Here is a 27,119-nt window from a genome sequence, read left to right as displayed (position 1 = left end):
CTGTTTCACTTCATCCTGCTTTGGGAACCTGCTCAGATAAAAATTTCCAGCTTGTCTCATGTGAGTGGCAATAAGGAATTTTTTAAGCTTTTCGGACTTCAAGAATGTTTAAGAGTACCACCCCACTATGTCTAAAATGTTCAGGGATAAAAAACAAACAAAACAAACAAGATGAGTCAGAAAGAGATGGACAGACATAGAATGACTGCACTCATTTGTGGAATATAAAATAACATAGTATGAGACCGACACACAAGGACAGTAGACACAAGAGCCAGAATGTTGCTCCATAGTTGGAAGCCTGTCTCATGAGCAGGGGGGAGAAGGCAGCGGGAATAAAGAAAGGATAGCTAAGTTAATGATGGTTGGAAGGATTATTCGGGAATGGGAGATGTGTGCTGACAGTAGATAAAGGACCAAACATGACAGCCTCTCAGTATCTGTATTGCAAGCCATAATGCTCCAAAGTAGAGAAAGAGCATGGGGGAAATTGTCTGCCATAGAGGCAGGAGGGGACATTGGTGGTGGAAAATGTGCACTGGTGGAGGGATGGGTTTTTGACCATGGTATCATTGAAACTCAAAACATGAAAGCTTTTTAACTGTTTCTCACAGTGATTCAATTTTAAAAAAATAATAACTTTTACATCATCAAAAAAAAAGATGACAATTTTTCAGTGGTTGTTAAGATACCATTGTTGGATAATAACTACCTACAAGGAACTCACCAGAGAACGGTTTTTAGGGCCCGTAAACGCTTTGAGAACATTATCTTCATCTTCTGAGACTGGTGTCATAAGAACGGAACTTGTAAGGATATTCTGAAGGGACAGAGAATCATTTGAAATTTAAATAAAGTCAGATAATCTGAGAGTTGAAACAATTTTAACACATTTGTTAAGTAGTTTACTAAGAAGTGATATTCATTAGCATAAAAAATGCAGATATCTGCCAGATATTCCCTTCCCTTGAACTAAAAGGCAAACTCAGTAATGAACTAAACCAACATAAAAAGCATCAGGGGCCACAGGGTTCTAGGACAAGATGGGCCCACACCAAATATCAGATAAGGACACAGATGCTCAGTGGCAAAAACAACAACAACAACAACAACAAAAACAACCTGCTTTGCAGACACGAGGCTGAGGGTTCGATCCCCATCACGGCCCACATATGGTGAGGTGGTCCCAGCAGTTTTGCTGTTTGGAACCCTGGGCACAGCAGAGTGTGAGACTTCCTGCATGCTGCAGCCAGCATGCCACCTCCCCTCTCCAGTGAGCCCCACAACTAAAGACATGCAGGCTTTGAGGCCAGGAGCATGAGTCTGGTGAGTGCTACAATCAAAATATACTGGAGAATCACAACTACAGTGTCCTGACCTGATGATCACCACACCCTCATGTGTAAGCACCCAAACCGTGTGTATGTGAGAGACCGCCAGCCATCACCACAACAAAGAGAAATGGCTGCAAAGGGAAGGGAAGAGGCAAACAAACCAAAACCTATTATAAACAAAACTGCCAAGTGAATGAATAAATACCCAATTTTAAAAAAATGAAAGGTTGAGCCTCGGAGATAGCTCAAAGAATGGAGCACATGTTTTGTGGGCCGGAGGCCCAGGTTCATTCTCCAGCACCCCAGGCGACCCTGAGCATCACCAGGAGCAAACTCATACCTAGATTGGGAGCAGTTCCCACACACTACCAGATTTGTGTGCCCTCCAACCCTTTCTTAACAACAACAACAACAAAAAAAAAGAGAAAGGTTGTTGAAATTGGGGTGTTTGCTAATTTTATACACGTCTAAGAACCATTCTAGACTTACAAATTGAAGCAGCATGTAAATTGTGGAAACCATGGAATTTAGAATCACGTTCTGAGTTCTAGCCTAGAATCACTGCTTATTAACAATGTAGTCTTGAAGTAGGCCCTGAGCCTACTTGGGCCTCGGCTTCCCAGTTGGTTTTTTGGAAATTATAATGAAAATGATCAACCTTGTAGAACAATGAAGATTCAAAGAATTGATGCAGTTGGAACTTTTAGAATAGTATTTACTACAGAAAACATACTGAATAAATAAGAGCAACTGTCCTTATCTCTAGTTTTCTTTTAGAGAAAAGCCACTCACAAATTACAAACTTTAAAAACTGTGACAACTAAGTTTTAAAAAGACATGCTAAACCACAACACCCAAAAGGAGAGAGAGAACAAAAGGGAATGCCCTGCCACAGAGGCAGGGTAGGGTGGGGAGATGGGATTGGGGGGTGGGAGGGATACTGAGTTCATTGGTGGTGGAGAATGGACACTGGTGAAGGGATGGGTTCTTGAGCATTGTATGAAGCACAAGCACGAAAATATATAAATCTGTAACTGTACCCTCACAGTGACTCACTAATAAAAAAATAAAAATAAAAGATAAAAAGACATGCTATCAAGCCATAGAAAGACATGGAGGAAACTTGAGTTTATATTTCTAAGGAAAAGGGCTATATCCTATACAGTTCTAATATAAAACATCCCGGAAAATATAGAACTATACAAAAAATAGAAAGATCGATGGTTTCCAGACACTGGTGGTAGGGAAGGATGAATAAGTGATGCTTAGAGAAATCTTAGAAAAGTAAATACTCTATATGATACTATGATGTAGATAAAAATAATTAATTTGTTCAAACCCATAATATATATATATCACAAGCAAGCCCTAATATCATCTTGGATCTCTGGGTGGTGATGATGTGGAGATAAGTTTATCAATTGCATCCCCATTCTGGTGAGAGATGTTAGTAGTGGGAAAGGCTAAAACATGTGTCTGAGAGTAAATTCATGGTATAGTACATGCATACACCATGGGAAAGCTATTCTGTTTAACTCTGTTTTGAGTCTAAAACCACTCTGAAAAAACTAAGTCTAATGAAAAGAGGGTGGTAGTTAAAAAATACAATATTGAGTACAATCAAAGGCAAGAACTTAACACCATAGTTGATACTATGCTAGAAGCTACATAAAATAACTGAAAAGAAGGAAATACCACATCTGAAAGCCAAATAAATACATTGATTTTATAACAACATCTTTTATTACAACATAACACTAAATACTGCTTTCATGAAAATAGATATATTCATGCCAATGATTTCTTAAGTGGAAAGCCCTCTCAAATCAAAAAATAAGTAAATAATGAACAAGTCTGCAATGAAAAAGAATTTCTAATACTTAAAACCCCTAATATAAAAAAAACCCTCATCTTTATGTTCAATATTAATAACAACAAAAAATAATATGAGAGGGAATATTTCAAAGGGGGTTGAGGGACTTCTCTGCTCAGTAAATATGGGGCCTTTTCCAGCAATTCTTGGCCCACTGGAACCACAGTTCAATATGAGGGTCAGAGGGCCCGTTGCTGGTTGGGTGCTGCGATGCCGAGGAGTACCAGGGCCACCACCTGATGCTCTACTGGTCCTCCAGGTATACACCTGGCCATGCTCAGGTGCACATACAAAGCGGGGGATCAAACTGGGATCAACCTCATGCAAGACATGTGACTTAATCCCAGTACTATCTTTCCAGCCGCAAGAGAGAATATTTAAAAATGTGATGCACTAATGAGGGCTGAAACCACAACAGCCCCACAGGCCACCCCAGGGCTTCTCTAAGGCACCAACACTGCCTGAAATCAGGAACATGCACTTACTGGCACATCTGCCACAGGTGAAGTCTGTGTGAAGAGCTGAGTGTTCAGACTCTCCCCATCCCAGTGGTTTGAGCAGAAGAAGTTTCCAGTTTTATCAGTTGGAGACTCCACCTACAAGTTAATATAAGAACGTTATCATTTTTACAGGGAGAAGTCCCCATAAAATATTTGCACTCCCGTAAGATGCTGCGAGATAAATAAGGTCTGAGGAGCTCAAGGACACCCAGGGATTAGCTGATGATATTAAACTATCATAATGTTGAAAGGTGCTCAAAGAATAGAAGGAAAATGTTCTTGGGAAGTGGGGAGCAGGAGATGTGGCTCAAGTTATCAAGTATATGTTTTCCATGAATAAGGCCCTGGGTTCAGGTCCTGACATGTCATGGCTCGCTGAGCTCTGAGGAGTATATTCCTGGTGGCCCTCAAACACTGCCAGGAATCCCTTTCCAACTCAAACACAAAAAAGGGATATTTCAAGTATGTATATGCATCTCAAATCAGTACGTTATATACTTTAAATATCTCACCATTTCACTTGTCACTTATATTTCAATAGAGCTGGGAAAAACTAAACTGATTTCTGACCAGTCTCTTGGACACTTTGTTTTACATGAAAATAAGTGAACCCAAGAGGTATTGTAGCTAACTAAACCTGGTGGAAATGTTCTTGACAGTCTTTAAGAGTAGGTTCCGTTTCCTCAGTACTGTGAGTTACAGATATTATTTTGTTTCAAGAATTCATGATATACAGATGCTGTATATCATGATATATATTCAGGATATACAAAATCCCTACACCAATTGATTCACCGACTTATCAGGAATAAACGCTCACAGTAAAAAGCTGCTTCCTTCTCTTTCCTTATCTATCTGGCATGCTTTCGGTTCAAATGGAAAGCTAACACAAGTGGCTTGGCGATGACAGACCACATGCCTACGGTCTGGCAATATAGCTTAGCAGCTTCACCTTCTTTGAAATCTTTTTGTTTTGTTTTTGAAAGAGCACCCAGTGGTGCTTGGGAGAGACTTAACGACTCAGTACTCGGGCTCACTCCAAATGGTGTTTGACACCAGATGGGGACAAGGACTAAACCCAAAGTCCCCTCATGCAGAGTACATGTTCCAGGACTTTAAGCTATCTGTCTGGCCCTTGTTTGACAAGCTTCTGCGGAGCAGGTGCCAAGAGCATCAAGCCAGCCCTGAGGATCAGAGAGCAGGTGGCATAATAGATTCGTTCCCAAAGGTTCTGTGCTTACCTCCTGTTTGATCTTCTTCAGTAAAGGTGGCCCGTTTTCTTGAAACTCAGCAACTATTCCAGATTCATCGGCTTCCTGTTTGATAACATCACGTAGGTCTTCGACTAGATGAGATGGCGTCTGAGGCTGCAGGAAGAGTGGGAATGTTTAGATCAAAGGAGAAATTCTGCCTGTACTAATAAACTGAATAAAGCCAACAGCATTGCCAAAACTTACTAGCATCTTAAGAGGACCATATTTAATTTCTTGAGCTGCCAGTGCATGTTTGAATGGTGTAGGAGTTCTTGGAGAGCTTTCCAGAATTGACCTTTTGATAGCTGGAGTTCTAAAACTTAAAAAGAAAGCAAGTGTTGGTTCAATATCAAAGAATACTATCCATTCCATTGCTCTCCCTATTACATATGAGCTATATCAAAATATAACCCAAGATGTAAAACATTAAAATAAATTTTATCTTTCTTTAATGGTTCTGAAGGCACAAACAGTGCACCTAGATCTTTTAATGGTCTAAGCATTGTAAAGATCCTATATTATTTACAAATCAATTTTTATCTATGCATTAAAACAAAGCATACAATGGACATAGATTTATTGTTCTTGGGAAGAATAAGACTGCATTTCTTTTAATGATTTCACATAATTCATTTTGATGATCTATCATTTATTTGTAATTAATTAAATTGCCATTGCAATACAAATATATTTATATATAAATATAAGTAATATAAATAAATGCTTAGTGATTCCTTGAGTTCTAATCAAAAAATAATACTGGGATATTAGAGGAGGATCTGTTAATAGAAAATTTTCAAAAAGAAAAAAATACACTTATAAACTAAGTGAAAAATTTCTTATTTTCAAGTTTATACTCCGAGAGAGAGAAGGGGGTTAAAATATTTTCAGTGGGCTGGAGAGATAGTATCATGGGTAGGATGCTTGCCTCACATGCAGCCAACATAATTCGATCCCACGGTCCCTTGAGGCCCTGAAGGAGTGAGCCCTGAGCTCAGAGTCAGGGTAGGCCCAGAGCACTGCCGGGTATGTCCCAAAAACAAATAAAAAAAGTTTCTGTGAAGAAGAAAAAGGCTATACTGAACAAATAGAAAAATGAAATGGCAAAGTTATAAGAAAACTGGGGCTGGAAAGACAGTAAAGCAAATTGGCTGCTTGCCTTGTACATGGCATACCCAAATTTAATCCCCAGCACCACATATGTTCCCCAGAGCCCAGTCAGGAGTGATCCCTCAGTGACGAGCCAGTAGTAAGCCCTGAGCACTGCAGGATATAACCACCCCCACCGTGACCTCTACACCACACCCCCCAAAAAACAAGGAAAACAAGGAAAGAAAACCATCTCTGGTTTTCAGAGAAAAAAAATTTGAGGTGAACCCCAAAGGCTTATTTACTTTCTTCTCCCACCTTTCATGTCTAAAATGTAACATGCCCAAAGCCAGCATATTAAATATAGAAATATTTGTGACTATGTCACACAAATAGATCAGCAAACTATACATATACAAATGAAAAACATTTGGGAATTATATTCCACATATATATGTATGTATATATATGTATATATGTATATATAATATTCTTCCTGGAGCAAGGACTTACATGGTATTTTCCTTGTGGATTTTCATAGTCTGGTCCCTATGAAATGGTGTTGTAACAGTCAATTTGTGACCATTGAGAGGCGTGGAAGTTAAAGAAGGCATTTCCAAGTCTAAGTTTTCATGGTTACTGGAAGTGTTTAAAAACTGAATAGGAGAAAAAAAACTTACTTAGATTAAGCAGTGATGATTTAGTTTCAGTTAAAAGTACACCTTGATAATAGGGAAGTATGTTTGACTGACCCGCTACTTAAAATAATAAAGAGATCAATCAGCATGTAGTCTAGGACAGAATATTGTTTTACTTCAATCAAGCACTAAAGATCGGGAATGTGACTTCCAAGAAATAAAATCTAGGCTCAGTGCCAAAAAAGCCTTACAAAATCCCAATAAAATATTTTCTATAAATTGTGATTGCTATTAGTGGGATTGAGATGTGCTCTTTCTGTTAGCATTAAAGTAGAAATTGATGCTTTTTCTTTTGTACTTTGCTTTCTTTCTTTAAAGATCCATAATTATTGAAGGTTTATATATTATATGAAAAATTCCTAACTAATATGTTGTACCTCTCAGAATATTAATGTTCTGGGAAAGTACAGTTCCAAGGTAAAATAAGTTTGGGAAACACACTTAGTCATGATCTCTTCCTGGAAATTTACAATGTACATCACTATGCTGATCATTTAGTGAGGATCTGCAATAAAAAAACAAACTTTTAATTTTCTTTGACTCCTGGTTTCCCAAACTTCTACCTTATACAGACGTTCTTCTGGAAGATCTATTAAAATCTTGTAGAAAAAACATTCCCAGAACACATTTTGAAAAGTACAAGCAAAAATACAAGAGAACTTTTGTTAGCATATCATTTGTTCATTTGAAAGCTGCCTTATGAAAAAAATATATATTCATATATATATCACTGTCACTGTCATCCTGTTGCTCATCGATTTGCTTGAGTGGGCACCAGTAATGTCTCCATTGTGAGACTTGTTGTTACTGGTTTTTGGCATATCAAATACGACAAGGGAGCTTGCCAGGGTCTGCTGTGCGGCTAGATACTCTCAATAGCTTGCCGGGCTCTCCGAGAGGGGCGGAGGAATCAAACCCGGATTGGCTGGGTGCAAGGCAAGCGCCCTCCCCGCTATGCTATCGCTCCAGAGCCAGGAGTAAGCCCTGAGCACAGCAAGGTGTGGCCCATCTCACACCAAATAAATAAATAAAGTCAATAGACATAATTGGAAAACTGATTTAAAATTCTAAAATATCTATCAAGTTCCATGGTTTTAATGTAAAAGAATACATACATCAACTAAGAATGATAATTTTCATGCCAAGAAATATATGAATGAAACTGCAAAAATATCTCAGAAAAATGAAACAATATTTGTAGGCAAAAATGCTCATAGAGCACAAGAGAAAAGATTCAATGCTGAGAAATTGAAGTGAAAACACAAATTATTCTTTTAAGTAGCTTCGTCCTTTCCCAAAACTTTTCCACTTAAAGATGAATGGGAATCTTTAAAATTTCAAATGTTATCTAAATATACTTTGGTTTCCCTCCCCGGGTCAGTGAATCACATAATAATGAGAACAAAGAGGCAGAAAATCTTGTAAAAATTTTCGAGAGGGAAAGAGATGAGAGAAGAAGGAGGGCTAGAAATGTTAAACTCCAAGAGGAAGTAAAAGCTCATTCCATGCATCTAGCCTTCTTCCTCCACATCAACGCCAAGTAAGAGAGAGAAAGAATCGTCAGTTTAGCCTACTAACAGCCTAAACTTCGGCAGGCAATATGACTTAGCAACAGATTCAATGATGAAATAAAATCAGGGAGGGAAAACAATGATTAGTCATTTGTTCCAAAGGATTAGTTTCTAGATTATTAAGGCTCAGGTGTCTGTTGAACATTAGTAACAGCTGTGCAGAAATTGTGCTCTACCTGCGAGGGGGAGAAGGGCAGGCTTTTGACAGGGGAACGCTTGGGAGTTGAACTGCTGGCGTCAGCAAATGCCAAAGAGCTAGCGTTTCCAGTGGCTAAGGGGCTGGCCCGGCCCCGCCTCTTTCGAAGGATGACCAGAGGAATTGTGCTGGGCCTCGGAGGAGGTAAGGGCTTGAGCGAGTCAAGTGAACCCTCACTCAACTTGCGTCTGTTCACCCTCGTGCTAGGCTCTCCTGCCGGTCTATTCACACTGCCCTTTCTTTGCTGACGCTGTAGGGCTTTGCCTGCATGCTGTTGGCTAGGTGAAAAATCTGCTTCTTCAAAGAATTCAAAATTGCTGAGATCACACCGTGATGAAGAATCCTGAAACAATGTGGGAGGCGCAGACTTTTGAGACTGTGTGTGCATGATGTGTGCCATCACCTGAAACACAGCACTGACAAAGAGAGGCTGAGTGCAGAGCAAACACCCGGGGCCCTGGTTTGGTTTCTGGAGAAGCAAGCAGCTTCAGATTAATGAATGATGGGTTATACAGTATGAGAGCGGTCCGCCGAGCTGCCTCGAGGCTGACCCTACGTGTGCACTCCAGAGATCTTTTCATACTATATCATTTGCATGCAAACCAAAGAGAAAAAGCATATTGCAAATGAGCAGTCTAGAAAACGATGGCACATTTGCAATGTCCATCCCTCATCCGATGGGTATACAATCAGTGCTTCCTAACCAACTGGGAAACCAAGGAAATACATTGAACATTGCTTTGGAATTGCTGCTCTTGTACGTTTCATTAAAGACTTCTCTCAGGAACCAATTGGGACGGGTAATCAATACTCAATTTCTTTTTAGAAAATCCCATACCATAAATAAATTTATCATTTCAAAGACTATCAATTAAAAAAAAGACTGCTTTAAGCTTTGAGTAGACATAATTTAATGTACTGCCTACCCAAAAGCAAAGCCCAACTCTAGAGAAACCAAGTCATAAAGTATTAAAAATAAAAAAAAGTTAAAAAAATCAACTAAGACATCATTCTCACCACCCAAACTCAACTTATAGGTCATGGACTTCACTATTTTTAAAAATATGCAGTTTAAAGAAAAAAGTGTGGAAAGCTGCCTTTTTATCTGCCCATGAAAGCAGCTCTTTGCAAAACCGTGCCTACTAAGAGGAAAAGGATACTTTCACCTTCATACTAACATGCGAAAATCATGGTATTTGCTATAGAAAGTGGCAATGATTTAAGAAGTGGATTTCTAATTCCCTTTTCAAAGAACAGCAACTGCCTTAACGATTCTACTTACAGAATCTATAAATTGGAGTGTTTCTGCAAATTCTAAGAGGTTCTTAACATTATCCAGAATGGCGTCTTGGTGGATGATCATGCACCTGGTCGGAGAGGCGCTTTCTTCAGGTAGGGAGCCAGGATCCACTGGCAGAGATGGAGTGGAGTGGTGTTCTTCCAAACAGGAAACAGGTGCACTGTCCCCATGAGGTCTGGTGTGGTCGGCAATGGCGGTGCTGTGCCACCCAGGGTAGCTGCATGTGTGGTTCTGGGTCTAAAGCAGTCAGGGTGGGGGATAAAGAAAGAGCAGGAAGAAGAAAGCGAGAAGGAACTTAGCAATGAAGTTGCACAAGGTATCAGATGCTGTTGGAGGAAAGACAAAAGTAGTTTCATCATCTAAAAACTTATTCCTATGAAACAGTTGTCAAGATGTTTCCTTTTATCAATGTAAGACCTTGCTTTTTAACAGTGGCATAGTTTGATCTATATGACTACCTTGTCATCTGACTTAATTGTGATTGTTAATTGACTACCTTAATTCAGCTAAAATTGCAAATAGAAGGACTACGTTATCAAGTACAAATTGCATATGAAAGTGTCTTAAAATTCTACTTAAGGATATGGTACAGCAGGTAAGACACTTGCCTTGCAGGAAGCTGATCTAGGTTTGATCCCTGCCATCACATATAGTCCCCTGAATGATTCCTGAGCACAGAGCCACGAGTAAGCCCTAAGCACAACTGATGATCGCCCCAAATCAACCAAATAAAACAATCCACTCTAACATGACAGCCTATAGGAGCATGCATGTTGGTTGTGAACTAAGAACTATTCTAGACTCATTATTATCTAGGAAAAGCCTGGGGGACTTAAGAGTTAGAATTCTTTTATCTGCATCTATTCTTGTTGCTCTGTCCCCTTCTACTGCTACATATTGCAGAGATGCATTGAAGGGCTGCCAAATTGAAGTGGTTTAGAAAGCAGAAGAGCAAATTAACAGAAGGTTCCTTTCAGCATGACCATGCAACAAGAGAAATTGCAAAACAGTAATTATAGTTAAAAAGTGGCTGAACTTACATATATGAACATAACCATTTTATTATTTAACCAAAAGAGAAATTTACTTCTCAGAATATCTACTGGATATCACAGTTTATTCGCTTTCTTGTTTAACTCCAGATGTTATGAAGTACAAGCTGCTTTCCTACTTGACTGCCCAATGACTAAAAAAAAGATGCAGAAATTCAGTAATGGTCCATGTAGCAATTGTACATGCAAACAAAAGACAACAACTAATGTCTACAGAGAGATTATTTATACATCTCTTTATAACTATATGCTGAGCAGGTATCAAATCACATTTGAAATGAAAAGGTATAAAAATCTAGGTTAAGAAAATAATAGAAAAAAGACAAATGAATGCACACCATATAGACATAAAGTTGTAAAATTGGCATATCTTCATTAATTTTATTTATACTATTTCTGAATCGATTCTAGTTCTTTTAAAGGGGATAATAATAATCACAGCTAGATATTGTCTATTGCAACACAAAATGGTCACTTCCAATTTAATCGACATATTCTGATATCAACTACATTTTACTTTTATATATTTATTTATTTATTTATTTTTGCTTTTTGGGTCGCACCCAGCAATGCACAGGGGTCACTCCTGGCTCATGCACTCAGGAATCACCCCTGGCGTTGCTCAGGGGACCATATGGGATGCTGGGATTTGAACCTGGGTCGGCCACGTGCAAGGCAAATGCCCTTCCCGCTGTGCTATCACTCCAGCCCCTACATTTTACTTTTAAACATTGCTAACAGATAAGGAGATAAGCGTAATAGTCAGAAGGGAGAAGTAAATAGAGCTGGGTACTGTGGTAAAGTTGTTAGCCCCTGACCCCAGCAAAGAGAAGATTCTTACAGGCAGCGTCTGCTGTCCTTTGAGTTCATTCTCAGTTGACATTAGGAGCAATTCTAGTTCCTTTATCCGCTTTTCTTTCTCAGGGTCTTCATCATTATAGTGTCTCTAAAATTAAAAATTTAGGAAGGGAGAGAAGACAAAGGTTTGATTGGAAGTGGTAAATACAATGGTTGTGGTCTGCAATTCATGAAGAAGCACACAAAATCCCAAGAGCCTCCCTCGTAGCTACAGCGGACTCTGAGGAGCCGTTTCAACAGACAGTATCAAGGAGTCAGAAGGCCGGGGCAATGCTCATAGAAGTGAAGGAGAGCAAACAGCTGGTCAGAATTCCACCTCTGGCTCTGCGATTCCCTTTCCCTTTCCTTCCACTGGTCAAGTGGATGTCAATGTGTTTCTTTCAGGAAGTGACCGGAAACGACCTTACCTGAATGGCTGCAGCAGCTGGCTGAGGGACATTGACGATATTTACATGTAACGCTACAGGATATGGGACATGACCTGGGATCTAGAAAAAAAAAAATAGCAGAGCACTTACAGGCCAACTCATTCATGGTTATATATGCATCAGGGAACTTGACTTTCTGAGGTTTGCCTCAAAGACTGAGAAAAAAAAAACTCTACAGATAAAAAGTATCACATATTACCACATATTAATTTGAAATTTTTAGCAAGGTCTTTTAAGATGGATAAATAGCTAAAGTAACAGAGTGAAAGAAATGTAAAGCATTCATTTTTCCTAATGGGAAGTATTCCTTAATTAAAGAGACAATGTAATTTAGGCAAAAATATCTAAAACATATTAAAAAAAATGTGTTAAAGAAGTTGATAGGAAAAGTGATGGCAACAGTCATTTATAAATACAGTATTTTGGAGGAAGTAATTATGAGTGTTAGTAAGGAGCACGGCCCCTGTAACGAGAGTTCATTTACTTTCTGGAAAGTCTATAGTCAAATACATGGGGGAGATAGAAAAAAGACAAGACTACTTGTTAATATGTTTTACACAGAGATTGCAAATGACTTCTTTATTTTTAAGTTTTAGCATTTATTATTCTTATTTCTAAAATAACAATTTCTTGATTTTTCACCTTTGTTCTTCCTTTTCCATAATTTCATTATCTTCCTATATATGTTATGAATATTTCTTTTCCCCAATTTAAGTAGGTATGGGAAAGGATTCAAAGCGATGAAAATGATACGTGTCACAATCCAACTTGATTCAGAGAAAGAAGTTAAATATTTAACCATTAAAATATTAAGACACCCCTGTTGAATTTCAATATCAAACTGCTTCCTCTTTCACTTTTTATTATGGAAGAGAAATCCTCCATTCTTCCTCTGTACACCGTTAAGCAAATCTGTTGATTTACCTCAAAAGGTAACTACAAATTAATTTGAAACTGCAATCTAGGCTCACACAACTTGAATTCTAGTGAGCACCAATCTCTGTGAGCTGTATAACCCTGGAAAAATCACTTAATGGCTTTGTTCCAGATGTATTTCAGGGATAACAGGATAGCCTTGTCTACTTCAGAGGAAGTAAAGCATGAATCTTCATGATCATTTTTGTGAAAGCAAGATCATGCAACTGCATTTGGAGGTAAAATTATCATTTCTTCTCATAAACTAAATTCTCAGGAATGGCTTACATTTGGGGCTTCAGAAATGTGATAATAGGGATAGTCATTGTTCACAGAAGGCTGGCCAGTTGGAGGGAGTTGGGTTGAAGGTGGAGCAAAACCCATCAAATGACTGTTCTTCTGAAAACTTGTGGCCACTGTTGGCGGGCTGGCTTTAGAAGTCTCCTGCAGATAACCTTCCTGTTCAACCTTCCGACGCATTGTAGAATTCCAGTGGTTCTTGATAGCATTATCAGTTCTGCACAGAAATATATCATATACAAATTTTACAAACAATAATTTCAATTCAGATTAGAGTTAATTGACAGAAAACTGTCTCTAAGGTCCACTCAGAGTTTTTTCTTCTTTGTAATTGTTGTAGATTTCTCTACCTCCTAAAATTCGGGTTTTTTCTGATGCTTCATTAAAAATACACAGATTTTCTTATTACATAGTATAAAATGTGTATTGTTTTTTAAAAATATGGAAACATTTTAAACATTCTGCAACAATCATTCATACACAGTCTGACTGTTCCATGGTATAAGACTAAAACCACCTGAAGTTCTGATTGTTCTATTATTCCTCTGAGTATGGCTTAGAAGGGCCGACTGGCTAATACCACAATGGGCATTCAGTAAAGATGAACATATTATAATGATGCTGAGGTTGAGGATGTCTGATCTTTCATTCTTCATCTCAATTAGCCCCAGCCATAAATTCTGAAACATAAAGAAAACCTCCCACCTTTTGAAAACCATCCCAATTATTCTCTAGCCAGATAGAGGTAAAAATGGAGAATGGCAAGCTACTCATGGCGTATTCGATATGCCAAGAACAGTAACAAGTCTCACAATGGAGACGTTACTGGTGCCTGCTCGAGCAGATCGATGAACAACGGGACTACAGTGCTACAGTGCAGCCAACCCAAGTTTCATGGTGATTCAATAAAAGAATTAAAAAAAAAAAAGAATGGGATTCAGAAGGGCAAGATGCAAACTGCTCATATATTTTCAAACTGCTAAGCACTTTTACAAAAGTCTTTCAATTCTCAGGAAAACAGTTCCTCAATTCAAAAAAAAAAAAAACAACCCAACCATTTTAGCCCTCCCTTTTGACGGGCCCTTACGATGAGGGTACGGGGATCTAAACTAAAGAAAGAGGAAGTTCAGTTGTCCCCTAAATTTTATAAAAATGAGAGCACATTCTCTCAGACCATACAGGCGAAAAGGCCACCTTGTCTTAGCTGACTCATGAGTGACGAACTTCTTCGGGACATCGCAGGAGAGTTCCAAAACCAGCAGGGCCATAGGTTGCTTTGGAAAGAGCATTTGCTCAACTTTTGAGTGGTGAAGCTCAAGAATAAAAGTTTTTTTAAAAATATTTTCATTAAATGACTTTTATGGAATGTTTATAATAAAATATATTTATAATAAAATATAGTTTCCAAATTAAACAAATCCTGCTACAATTGTTCGAGCAGAGAAAATAGGACATGAACTTTAATTGATATCCCTCATGTCATTTTTGAGCCTCAGAAAGAAAGCATAACACTAACTGATATGCTTTAAGAACCTAACAGCAACGAATGCTTCTAAACTTTACTCTTTTTTGTCCTTCAAGGAAAAAAAAATGAAGTCAAGTGATAAATTGGGTATAAGGAAACTGGTACCCAGGTCCCTCTGGTCTCTTCACTCAGAACCAACACCAGGGGAATGTCTGTCCTCAGTTTACTTATAAGTGAATAAAATTTTGTAGTTAAAATGGTTCTTTGTCATTCCTTGCACTTGATAGTAACACTGGTCTTGTAAAGTGGATTATTGCTCATTTTGCAAATAGGGAAATTGAGCCTGAGAAACCTATGTGACTTGGCCCCAGATTCACTGTTGGATATATTCTGAAATAAACTTAGATAAACTCAAAGATATCCCTAGTTCTAAAAGATTATAGATCTAGTTTACGTAATAAAACACTATGGTTGATGAAATTTACTCAACATATATTTAGAACAGAATGTTCAAGACCCATTCCCTCATTCTTCCCCACCAATAAATTTTGTACATATTATTACCGTCCAGGCAGTAGCTTTGCGATTTCTGCCCATCTGTTCCCCAGTCTCTTGTGTGCCTGGTAAATAATTCTGTCTTCCTCTTCTGTCCAGGAGGTTTTCTTAACTTCTGGATTCAAGTGGTTATGCCACCTCTCCCTACATTGTTTTCCAATTCTCCCCTTTAAGTGCTTGGCAATAACAGACCAACGTTTCGGACCGTATTTCTGTACAAGCTCTATCACCTTCAGATAAACACACAAAAATAACCTATGGTTTAATGTTATATAATGAGTCAGCATAATCATTTTTCAGTGTTACAAGAATGTTACAAAACTGCTATAAATCTGCTTTCATTCATTGGAAAGAAGGGAATAAAGACCTCTGTTTCCTGTTTGCACATTTTACCTATTTCTCTGAGTTGGGAAACATTCAACAGAGATGTTGCGATAATATTCTCAATTGTGATTCATGTACTGATAAAGAAAGAAAGAACTTACTCTCTGATCTTCTTCTTTGGTCCAAGGGCCCTTGATGAGCTCAGGGTTTAGAACTTTCTGCCATCGGTGCTGACACTGTACATCTGTTCGATTCTAAACAAGTAGGATAAAATACACACTGTCATAAAGATATGATGTGATATATAAGAAAGCACTTTTAGAATATGAATCATTAATAGACAATATACTTAAGAGTATATAAGATGCTCTCTATTTGAACGTTTGTGGCTCTATGGATATAAGAAAAATAAGATATATAATTAACTGTCATAAAAAATAAAGAATAATAACATTCAAGAACATTTTAATACATATTTGGAGAGCCCATGTGTTGTTAATTATTTGCAGCAAAAGAACTTACAAAATTTCAACGAAGTTGCACCTAAAATGAGAAGTTCTTTTGCTATATGAGTTAAATTACTTTCATTTTTTACATGTGCCTATGAATTTAACTTAACTTCAGTATATAGTATATGGAAAAAACTACATTAAAAACTACTATTTCTTACATATCCACATTAATATTGAACTTTTATGGGAACCCATTTTCAATTGTTTGAGTTTGCTTCCCATAAAATTCAGAGATGTGCTTCCCTCAATTCAGTTAGCATTAATATTGCAAAAGGAATAAAGATGAATTAAATATAGACTTTTCCTTCATCATGCAGAAGGAAAAGACAAGTATTAACTGAGAGATGGAATTTGATTTGTATTAAGAGACTAAAGCAAAGTAATATTATGATTGGAAAAGGAGCATCTCATCGCCATAGGAAGAGATACTATGCTTTTTTAGGAAGAATCCAGATAAAAATCTTCATAATAACTTCAAAGGATAAATAGAACATTCCAGAAGATGGGACCATGAGGAACAAGACCCTAAATGAGGGAAAGTTAAGTGAATTCAACTAAATCTGCTTACAAAAAGGAAATAGGAAACAGACCTGGAGTTATAAGTTGGGGCCATATGTTTACTTAATTTGTGAGGCTATGAGTCACTGTTACTGGTTTTGAAAAGATAAGATAGAGCTTAATTTTAGGAAACTCCATCAACCAACGGTATCTGGGATGGATGGAAAGATGGAAAGTTCCAAGTAGGGAAATAAGATTTTAATCATACAGAGAAGAAAAAAGGGGATCTAACTTTGTGGAAGAATGAAGAAAATAAAAAGAAGGAACATTGGGACTGGAGTGATAGCACAGCAGGTAGGGTGTTTGCCTTGCATGTGGCCGACCCAGGTTCGATTCCCAGCATCCCATATGGTCTCCTGAGCACCACCAGGGGTGATTCCTGAGTGCAGAGTCAGGAATTACTCCTGTGCATAGCCAGGTGTGACCCAAAAAGCAAAAAAAATAAAAAATAAATAAAAAGAAGGAACATTAAAGATAATGGAATTGCAGATCTTTTGTAACTGCTTGGATAATTCTAGAAGGACCCCAAAGCTTGAAGTCAGGTTACCAAAAATATGGCTATTAACAAAAACAGTCACTAAAAATTACTCGAGTTGAAGGAAATAGAAAGTGTTCAGTCATTTACCATATAATAAATCACCAAGACTAATGCAGATTATCATAGTAATTGAGGGTATAAAATAAGAAGCAAATGTTTCAAAAAGAATTATAAAATTCTTTCAGAATCTGCTCAGAAATTGTTGTCACACACATGATAGTATAAACAATGCTCGTAACAATGGAATACCCCTACTTCTTATCGAGAAGCAAACTTGTAATGTCTTGTCTCTCCTACCTTTTCTTAAATATTCGGAATATTTGCATTAACACAAAGAAAAATTACTAACTTACTGGGAGATAATTGGCAATAACTTTCCAGTCGTCTGTTCCATTCTGTTCCACCAGCTTCTTTAATTTTTCATCCTAAAACATTTAAAGGTAATCCTAGGCTGTTAGTCATTTACTATATTACTCTACTGTAGCTAGAGTACAGGAGTAAACCATTTCAGTCATTCAATTCAGGAAGAAGAAAAACTTCCTAAAATATCCAATTATAACATTTTAACAAAACACATTGGATAGAGCACAGATTTGTTTACAGTCAAAAACAGAACACGGTTTAACTCAGCTACTGATTAATTATATAGGTATGTGATAAATATCATTTATCTTTCCTGGACCTTAGATTGTCTCCTATAAAAGTGAGCGTGAGAAGGCTAATTTAACAAAGACTGTTGATATTTGGAACTTACATAAGGTAATTATGCAAAACACTTAGAATAATGCCTGATACCTTTCATGCTTAATAAATGGTAAATGTTAAAAGTTTTCATTTGTAGGGGAAAAAATAATGATAATCCAATGCTAGATTCAAACATGGCAATAAATAAAATCTTGAGTAAGAAATAACTCAACTTCTCCTACCTCTTCCAAAAAACTGTATTAAACCTAAAAGTATGCATGGTGTAAAAACATCATATAGTTTCTGTGTATATATATTTACAATTTAAATCAAAACTATTAAAACAAAAACAACACGTCAAGGGGAAATCATTCAATTCACAAATAAGTGTCTTTTAAAATGTGCTCTATCAAGTGAATGAGAACACTCATATTTTGGCAAAATGAAATTTTACACAGAATGTGAGTTCCAAGCGTGAAAAAGACATAGGAATTAGGAAGTGAGTTAATTACATTAATTTTTATGTTTCTAATCATCACTCAAGTGCACAGAAACTGTATTTCTTATGGGGTTCATTGAAGTCCTGTCTTCCTTTTTTAACTGAAGCAGGGTAGAACAAAACTGAAAATGAGTCCATATTATTTACTTTAGCATAAGAGACTCTAAAACTAGTTAAAATGTTTGAGACTTTTAAGAAAAAAATCAATTTTTCTCAAGCATTTAGTTTTCTCCTTAAGTATTTCTCCATTTTTACAAAGATCAAGCTGTTGATAAGTTAGCAACAGAAGAAACACAAGAAGCAAATAAATCTCCATCCATTACTGAATGGGTTTAGAACATACACATGTAATTGAACAGAAAATTTGTATTTCAATAATATATTCAATAACATTCAAGTGCAATAAATCTATTATTATAAATTCTGTAATTCTTATTTCATTCTTCTGATTATTTTGTTTTTGAAAGTAGCAACTCATTATTTATTCACAGAATGTTTGTTAAAACTATAGTGCTCTTTTTCTAGTTCACAGGACAGGAACCTGTGAGTTCCTATCCACAGGTTCATTCAAGAATCCCCTAGCCCTCTGAGAGGATACTTTAAACTGGTAGAACTGAACACTATATATAATATTATTTTTCCTATACATACAAATAACTGTGATCAAGTTTATTAATAAGATGCCGTAATACAATAGCCACAATAAATAAACAACAGCATATAATAATTAAAATATACCAGAATAAACTTTTTGTGACTATGGTCTCTGAAAATCTCTTATTGTACATAATATTTTCAAATTCTAGTTGGCCACAGACGGCTGAAACCATGGAGCATGAAACTGTGGCTAAGGAGACAATTACTGTATTCTACTTTGTGCCAAGTAATTCTGAGCTCTGGGAACATTTCTCCCTCACCTCATTCAATGTACAGTCTACTGGGCAGGTGTATGTGCTACAACAATTATAAGTATGAATGTGCTATCACTGGCTGGAGGATAAGTAAGCTTATCCAACCTTATTGGGGAAGCTAGGGATGACTTCTCAGAGAATTGGCTTCTTCACAGGTCATCAATGAAGGACTAGGAAGTGGGAATAAAAAAAAAAGTTGTGGTCACTTGGACAAGGACAGGAAAGGCAGAAGGAAACAGAAAATGTTAAGAGAGGACATGCAAAGGAATACAAAGAGCTAGAAGTGGATGGGATAGTGTGCATGTGAGAACATGGTAAGAATGCTTCAAACTAGAAGAAACATTCCAGAACCTACTGATAAACTTGAGTACCTGTGGGTTAGCTGAAACTTTTATGCATAAATTGACACACTTTAGCCCTCCCTGCCCAATGCTTTGTTAACACATTAGTAGTTACCTCTTCCCTGGTCCACCTAGTTTTCCCCAAATGCCGTTTTCCAGACTTAGGAAGCAGCCCATCATAGTCATGGTCACACATCTCAATGTCTTCATCATCCTCATCACTACTGTATATGCTGCAGAAACAAAAAAGGGCAGTCGAGTACTGAAACCAAAGGGTTTAAAATATTGGATTACAAAATTTACACAGAACTCCTCAACAATCTTTTCAAGGGTTACAAAGATAAAATTGAAAACTTGCACAACAAGACTGTTTTCTGCATTCTGTTGCTCTAGCATTGTAAACTGGTTCTGCTGTTATTGGTATCCACAGATACCGCAAAGGACCTGGCACTTTCTTATTGCTCTGCATGTTTAAACCTGCTGTTACTATTAGACCAGTGACAAGTTACACATTTGGCAACCTTCCAGCCAATGAAGGTTTAGGCTTAAAACTCAATGTTAAGGAAATAAAAAGAACGAGAGCTCATGTCCTTTATTTAAGTACACACTTGAAATCTTTGGCATATGTCACATTGTTTAAATAATACTTCCACAATACAATAAACAACCCATTATGTTATTCCAATGGGATTGGTGTTTTACCAAAAGAAAATATTCTAGAAGGAACACACCCAGCAATGTAATTATAGTCATCCCTAAAAGATTAGAAGATTAAGAGAATCTAAGAGGGAAAGATTTAAAATCCTGAGAAAGGATAAGACCATCAAGTAATCAAATTGCTTTATAAATAGCATTAATATCAAACAGTTTAAAAATCCAGGTTGATCCAACTTATGGCCATGTTTACAATGCCTAGTTTCCAGAGTAACTAATAATTAGACCACCAATGGTCAGAATATTACTCTTTTTCTATACCTGACTGATATTAGAAACATCCTTAAGTGTAGCTAACCTAAAACTAAGAATACCCCCAGACAGTTTTGAAAAGCCTCACTGATGTTTTCAAAAGAGCTTACTTCTGAAAACTAGTTGACCATTATGCATCTTAGTGACTTCTGAGTAACTCAATACTTTATTAACCATATGTTGAATATATAAAGCAATATAATAGTTCTCATAGCACAAGTTATTTTTAGGAACTAAATTTATATTCATATCACATTTTGTCTTCCAAAACAGAACGGATAGCACTCTGTATAATTAAAGCAAAAGTACTTACCAATAAACCTGAATTTGAAATTCGTCTAATTTAAAATTACCATTCTGAATAACAATTTGAATGTTTAGGGTGCATGACATGTATGATGTGACCCAAACTTTAAATGGCACCATAAAATAAAAAGGCTACTGAGCATTTTATAAGCATAGCGACTTTCAGCTAGGGTCTATTCTTTCAAACAAGAGCCTAATCTTGTTTTCCACTATTAACAGATTATTCTTAACAATTCCAATATCTTCTTTTTAATAAAAAAAAGTAAGCGTCATCATTTGAAAGAATATTTAATTCCAGATCTGTAAGTCTGCACCTTTTTTAAAGATCCATAGGGAATTCCTTGGAAAGCCCCCACATGAACTGGCCCTCTTGTGAAACATTCAAGAAAAGCAGAGTGATCTTAAAGCAGAGTCATAAATTCTACTCAGTTGAACTTGGCCTAGTCTGGATCTGGAGACCACATTTCCTTAGATCTACATTTTCCCAAACCAGCGATTGGAGGAAACAGCTCCGCTCAAGAAATATATATATATATATACATATATATATATATATATATATATATAAAATATATATTCGACCGCCGACAGGGGGCAGCAATGTTAGGTAAGAGAAAAGCCATCAGCTAGGTCTAGGGTTCTTGAGGCCAAGGTGTCGGTCAGTCCTGGTTCTGCCTCCACCTAGCTGCAGAAGGTGAACAAATCACTCCCCCCCTCTCTCTGGGGACTTCGGTCTCTTGTCCGTCCATAAGGGTTTGTGTTCTATCTGCAATGCACTTTCCGGTGCTCATAAACGACGACTCCGTGTCTTTCTTGCCTCTTCAACCAAGTATGGGAGCAGCCATGTGCAAAACCAAAATCTTGGGGGAAGCGTGGCGGGTGACCTCTACAGGTACGCAAGCGGCCGTTAGGAGACAGGGCGAGGCCGGGGCTCTAGCTCACTCGGCTCTTGGGTCTGGCAGCAGGCTCGTCTCGCGGGCTCGCCTTAGAGCTTTGCTTGCCATTCCCTTGCTCTCAATCAGCCCCTTCGCCTAAGCACCAAGATTCATTTCTGCTAAGGACTTGAAATAACCTCCCCTTTCTCTGCTCCGACAAGATCTGAGACCCAACAGACTTTCAAAGGCTGATTTCAGGCTGGATGCGCTCCTCTCTCTCCACCTGCCAGACCTGGTGTGGCCACCACGAGTACAACTATGAATGTAACATTCTGTCAAGGAAACAAACCGTGCACCCAAAAGAAAGAAGAAAAAAAAAAAAGCCCGGAAAAAAAAAAACAGAGAAGAGGTGTTGGGGGCTGGGAACTGGGAGGGGAGCGGGAGGAAGTGCCTGTGGCCGTTTGCTACTGTGATTCTAGAAAAGGGGTTCAGACTCATTTCGCTGACCTGGTTACTAATGCCTGCCGAGTAGACGCTCGCCTTGCAAGAAACGGCTCGGAGCCCGCACCCGGGTTTCTCTTCCCCACCCCCCCACCCCCCACCCCAGGCCGGTTCAAGACTCCCGCCCGGCCCGGACGCCTGCCCTCGCGGCTACCTGGGAGCCGCAGGGAACCTGCGCGGCCCCGCCCCGCGGGGGGGACTGCGGAGATCACCGGGCACCGGAGCTCCCCCGCGCCGCCTCCCAGCACCCCCTTCCCTGCTGCCTCCGCCTCTTCCCAGTTTCTGCTTTTAAAAAGGAAAAAGAAACTCGAAAGGTCTGTTAAGTGCCAAAGACAAAAAGGTGCACCCGCCCCACCCCACCCTACCCCACCCCACCTCCTGCGCGGGCCCAGGACCTGAGACTTAGGGTGCCAGCCCCCACCCCCACCCCCGCCCCCAAGTTGCCTCCCTTTTTTGCTCCGGCTCTCAGCCAGGCCTTGGCGCGGCTCCCGGGCGGGGTCAGGCCGGGCCCCGGGGTGCTGCTGCAGGACCTACACCTACGCGCTTTGCAACTTCCCAGCGCCGCGCGGGGACCGGCGACCGCGGTTCAAAAACTACACGGGACCGGGGTGGCGGGGGTGGGGTGGGGGGGCGGTGGTGGGGTGGTTGGAGAAAAAGAAAAGGAAAGAAACTATCTTGAGGAAAGAGGGTGGACCCGCTTTGCCCCCAGAGTCCCCATCTCAAGAGTCCATCGGGTCACCACCCCTCCTCCTCCTCCCCAGCGACCTGAGATGGCGGGAGCTGGGTGCAGGGAGGAGTGGCGACCTCGGCCGCGTCCACGTGTGAGCGCGGCGCCCTGACCTCCCGTCCCGAAGAAGGGCCCGGCTGGGCGCTGGCCTCCCGGGGTGCTGCTGCCCACCTCAGTGCTCTGCAGTGAAGTGGCGATCTTGATCGCCGCCGCCGGGCTCGCCCCGCACCGGGCTCCGGCCGCGCGCGGAACGCAGCGGCGGGTCCACTCCGGGAAGTCCAGAGGCGCGTGCCAGCGGGGCTGCCAGCTACTGACAGATCTGATAGTCCTCCCCCGGCTTCTCCGCTCCTTCTCCCTCCTCAAGGCGACCCCCCCCCAAAAAAAAAGATAAAAATAAAAAATAAAAACGCACAGGGAATTCGCTTCACATCCCGGCGAGCCGCGCCGAGTGCTGTGACATGTGCGGCACGGGCGCGTGTGGGAGAGTGTGCAATGTTTGCATTAGAAATAAAAGCCTTCCAGAGGATATTGACTAGAACCTTTAAGACTGGAGGGCATAAACCCATTTGCAAAGGTACCTTTTGCCCCCCACCCCCATCTTTCCAGCCCGCCTGTCAGCTGGCACTCTTCGCCGATTCCATAAAGAATGAATGAAATTTAAATGAACTAATCCGGCATTCCCCCTATATCTGCCATATGCTGTCCTTCCAAGTTCGAACAAATTGCAATGCATCCAGCAATTACGCAGGGATTCCCTCGCCCAAACCAACAGCATCAAATCGGGGACGGGGTGGGCTCCCGGTGGCTGGTAGGCACCACTCTGTCCCGGGCTGGAAAGTGGTGCCTTTCCCTCCCCCCCCACCATCCCGTTTCGGGAAGTAGATCTCCGTACAACTTGCAAAGGGAACGGCAGGACGTGCTTCTCCACGTCGGGATCTATTTCCCGCAGGCTCTCATTCATCCGTCTCTCCCGCGGCTCCTGCTGCCCAGGAAGGGGCTCCAAGTCCCCGCGGCATCTGACAGCCAGGTAGAAGCTCCGAGGACGGTTTCCCACCTGCTCGCCCGGCGCTCCGCGCATCCCCAACCCGCAGGCGCCCAGCCCCGGGCTCCCCGTTACCTGTGCCGGGGTCTCCGGGCCATGGCGCGGCGGGCGCGGGGCTCCGCCGGGAGCAGCCGCGGGGACCGCACGGGGCTACCGCCTCCCGCTGCCCGCCTCCTGCCTGCGTCCTTTCCCGGCTGCTCGGCGGCGCTGCGCACCGGCGAGGCGAAGTTTCTCCGGAGAAAGAGGAGGAGGAGGAGGAGGAGGAGGTCGCGAAGGAGGAGGAGGAAACAGGTTGATATTAAAGAGTAAACTCTGTAAACAGAGATGCCATCAAACAAAGAGCTTTGGACACTCCCCCTCCCGCCAAATCTGGCGCCCCTGCAGTGCGCACGCGCCCTGCCCGCCGCCTCCGCAGTCGCCTTGGCTGCAGCCCGCGGGGCTGTCGGGCCGGCCGGGGCCGCCGCTCCCTGCAGGCTCCCGCGCCGCCGCGCTCAGCCTGGCGCGCCCGAGACCCGGGAGGCGCGCGGGCCCAGAGCCCGGGGCCAGGGGGTGGAGGGGGGCGGCCGGGGGCCGCGGCGGCGCCTTTTGCGGCGCAAACCCCGCTCCCGGGTCGCACCCGCGCGGGCCCCGCGCCGCGTCCCGCCACTGGCACCCCTCGGGTCTGGCTCAGCGGGCCCTGGGACCCCCCTCCCTCGACCCCCACCCCACTAGTTCATGGGTTCTGAGTTGCGGCCGCAGGGGCGCGGGTGGGGGGTAGGGAGGAGATGGGCGATTGGATTTTTTTTTTAAGGCAGGTTAGCGAGCTCGTGATGTGGGGGTGCGCAGGGAGCTTCTGTTTTCCCTAGGCGGTTTGGGAAGCATTTTGGAACACCTCCAGTTTAGCTTGTTGGTGCCGAAGGACACTTGAATACTCCGAGCGGGGCTGCTGCTCTCATTCTCCCGAATGGGGCACCCCAAAGATCTTTGACTCCTCTTCCAGATCCTGGAGCACTCCCGGCTCGGGCGTCTGTCACATGGCCGTCACTCTCACTCCGGCACACGCCCAGCCCCACCAACCCTGTGCGGTCCGCGCCGTGCGCACCCCACTCCGGCTGCCCCTGCCCTCCCCCCCCCCCCCCACCGCACCCTGCGTGGAGAACGCTCTCTGCTTTACACACCTGTAAAGTCCGCTGACTCGCGACTAGCCCCTCCCCCGCAGAGCTGCCGCACCCCTACGCTGGCTTCGAAGATTTGGAAAGTTTAGCAGGTCGGGAAGTGGGGGCTCGGTATCCACGCTGGTGTAGTGCAGGGCCTATTTTACAAGATAAAAATCATCGGAAGACTTTCCTAGTCATTTCACTAGGCGCTCCCGAAGGAGTAAAGAGAGGAGATAAGTGCTGAATTTATAAGGATTACTGACTGGGGGATTTTGGGGGAGTTTTAGTTTTACTTCCGTTTATAGACTTGTACCATTGGGGATTTTTTTTTTTCACTCTGTACACACTCATGTATTTTTCCTTTAATCTTAGAAAAGTTTGAGACTTCTGCTGACTGGCTTTGTAGGAGCTCCGTGCGCCTCAGCATTTCAAATTTAGCTCAGAAATTATTTCTCTTAGTAAAAAAATGCCTTTTCTTATGACAATGATTCAGTTTTATTAAGTGGTGAATGAAGCAGGCCAGGTTTCAAGACTTTTATCTGGTGCTTCAAACTATGTTTCTTAAAAATTGCAATATAGTTTAAATCCTAACGTAAAGGTTGCTTAGTAAGGTTTTAATCCTTGTCCTCCAGGAAAAATAAAAACACTGAAACCAAGTTGTGAGATCCTGTAGTTTGCAATTCTTAAAGACCGGCCACTTGCAAGTTTAAAGCATTTTTAAAGCATTTTTAAAGCCTGCATTTATTAGTAGAGTCTATAATCAAGTTTCTCCACATTCACAAAAAAAGATTACAAAAATATCAAGAAACCATCCCTAAAGGAATTGCATTTTGTCTTTGGGATTGCCTTATCTCTCTGGCATAATTCCCACAGGCAGTCCTCTTTGAGAATATCTGAACTCTTCCTGAAATCAGTTCATAACCTCTTTCTCAGGATTCTTAGTGAAATTGCTCTATAATTCTTAAACTCATTTAAGCACAAAGAGAGTAAGTTCAATCTTAGTTCCCTATGTGTAATAGTGAATGTATAGTATTTTTATTCACTGGACATTTTGGGATACAGATGTATATTGTTCCCTCCTGTGTATGACAAAAGTATATTTTAGGAAGTCCAACAAATCAACATTTGCTAATGATTATTACAGGTAATGTTATGACTATATTTGCTACCTAAAAAAAAGTTGACACAGTTACATGAATAAAAAAATTACCTTTAAAGATATTTGCTTACTGTAACTGAACTTAAACATTTTCTCTCTCCACTTTTATTTAAAATAGACTTTTAGATGACAACGTTATATATTTCATTACTCTTAAGTAGTTGTAAGATCTGCTTGCATCACATAGCTGTGGCAGGAATGGAATAGTGCTAAATTCAAACACAGCCTTTTATTTACAATGCACTAGGCAGTGATCAGGAAACTTTTGTGTTAAGGACCAGAGAGAAAACACTTTAGATTTTTGTGGCTATGCTGCATGTTCTTCCACTTTTATTTTCTTTCTTGCCTTTTAAACTCTTTTTTTTTTTTTTTTGCTTTTTGGGTCACACCCAGCGATGCTCAGGGGTTACTCCTGGCTTTGCACTCAGGAATTACTCCTGGCGGTGCTTGGGGGACAATATGGGATGCCGGGGATTGAACCAGGTTGGCCGAGTGCAAGGCAAACGCCCTCCCTGCTGTGCTATCGCTCCGGCCCCTAAACTAACTCTTTACAAAAGTTTAAACCATGTTTAGGTTGAAGGCCTACCCAGCTGCTCAGCATTAGAGCAGTTGTCTTCATTCTCTCATGCTATGTCATGGGGGTACACGTGAGA

At 40.7% G+C, this 27,119-nt stretch overlaps 1 protein-coding gene across 1 annotated transcript in view; it reads right to left on the bottom strand.

Moving 5' to 3' along the window:
- MYB (MYB proto-oncogene, transcription factor) overlaps positions 1 to 24,386 on the bottom strand; it is a 36,375-nt gene extending 11,989 nt beyond the window's left edge. The window contains exons 1-15 of the mRNA XM_055136250.1: positions 24,247 to 24,386; positions 19,870 to 19,987; positions 17,673 to 17,744; positions 15,873 to 15,965; positions 15,397 to 15,617; positions 13,356 to 13,584; positions 12,132 to 12,212; positions 11,708 to 11,812; positions 9,797 to 10,051; positions 8,495 to 8,857; positions 6,563 to 6,705; positions 5,165 to 5,279; positions 4,949 to 5,074; positions 3,693 to 3,803; positions 728 to 820 (exon numbers count right to left, since the gene is read on the bottom strand). Of these exons, the coding sequence (XP_054992225.1) occupies positions 728 to 820; positions 3,693 to 3,803; positions 4,949 to 5,074; positions 5,165 to 5,279; positions 6,563 to 6,705; positions 8,495 to 8,857; positions 9,797 to 10,051; positions 11,708 to 11,812; positions 12,132 to 12,212; positions 13,356 to 13,584; positions 15,397 to 15,617; positions 15,873 to 15,965; positions 17,673 to 17,744; positions 19,870 to 19,987; positions 24,247 to 24,269 (2,148 nt within the window). The 5' untranslated portion in view covers positions 24,270 to 24,386. The remainder of the gene's footprint in view (positions 1 to 727; positions 821 to 3,692; positions 3,804 to 4,948; positions 5,075 to 5,164; positions 5,280 to 6,562; positions 6,706 to 8,494; positions 8,858 to 9,796; positions 10,052 to 11,707; positions 11,813 to 12,131; positions 12,213 to 13,355; positions 13,585 to 15,396; positions 15,618 to 15,872; positions 15,966 to 17,672; positions 17,745 to 19,869; positions 19,988 to 24,246) is intronic.
- Between the last annotated feature and the right edge of the window lie 2,733 nt (positions 24,387 to 27,119).

This window comes from Sorex araneus, chromosome 4 (assembly GCF_027595985.1).
Source record: "Sorex araneus isolate mSorAra2 chromosome 4, mSorAra2.pri, whole genome shotgun sequence".
In the NCBI taxonomy this organism is placed as follows: Eukaryota; Metazoa; Chordata; class Mammalia; order Eulipotyphla; family Soricidae; genus Sorex; species Sorex araneus.
Note: the sequence above shows the minus strand (reverse complement) of the source record. Positions and strands in the feature narration are given on the sequence as shown.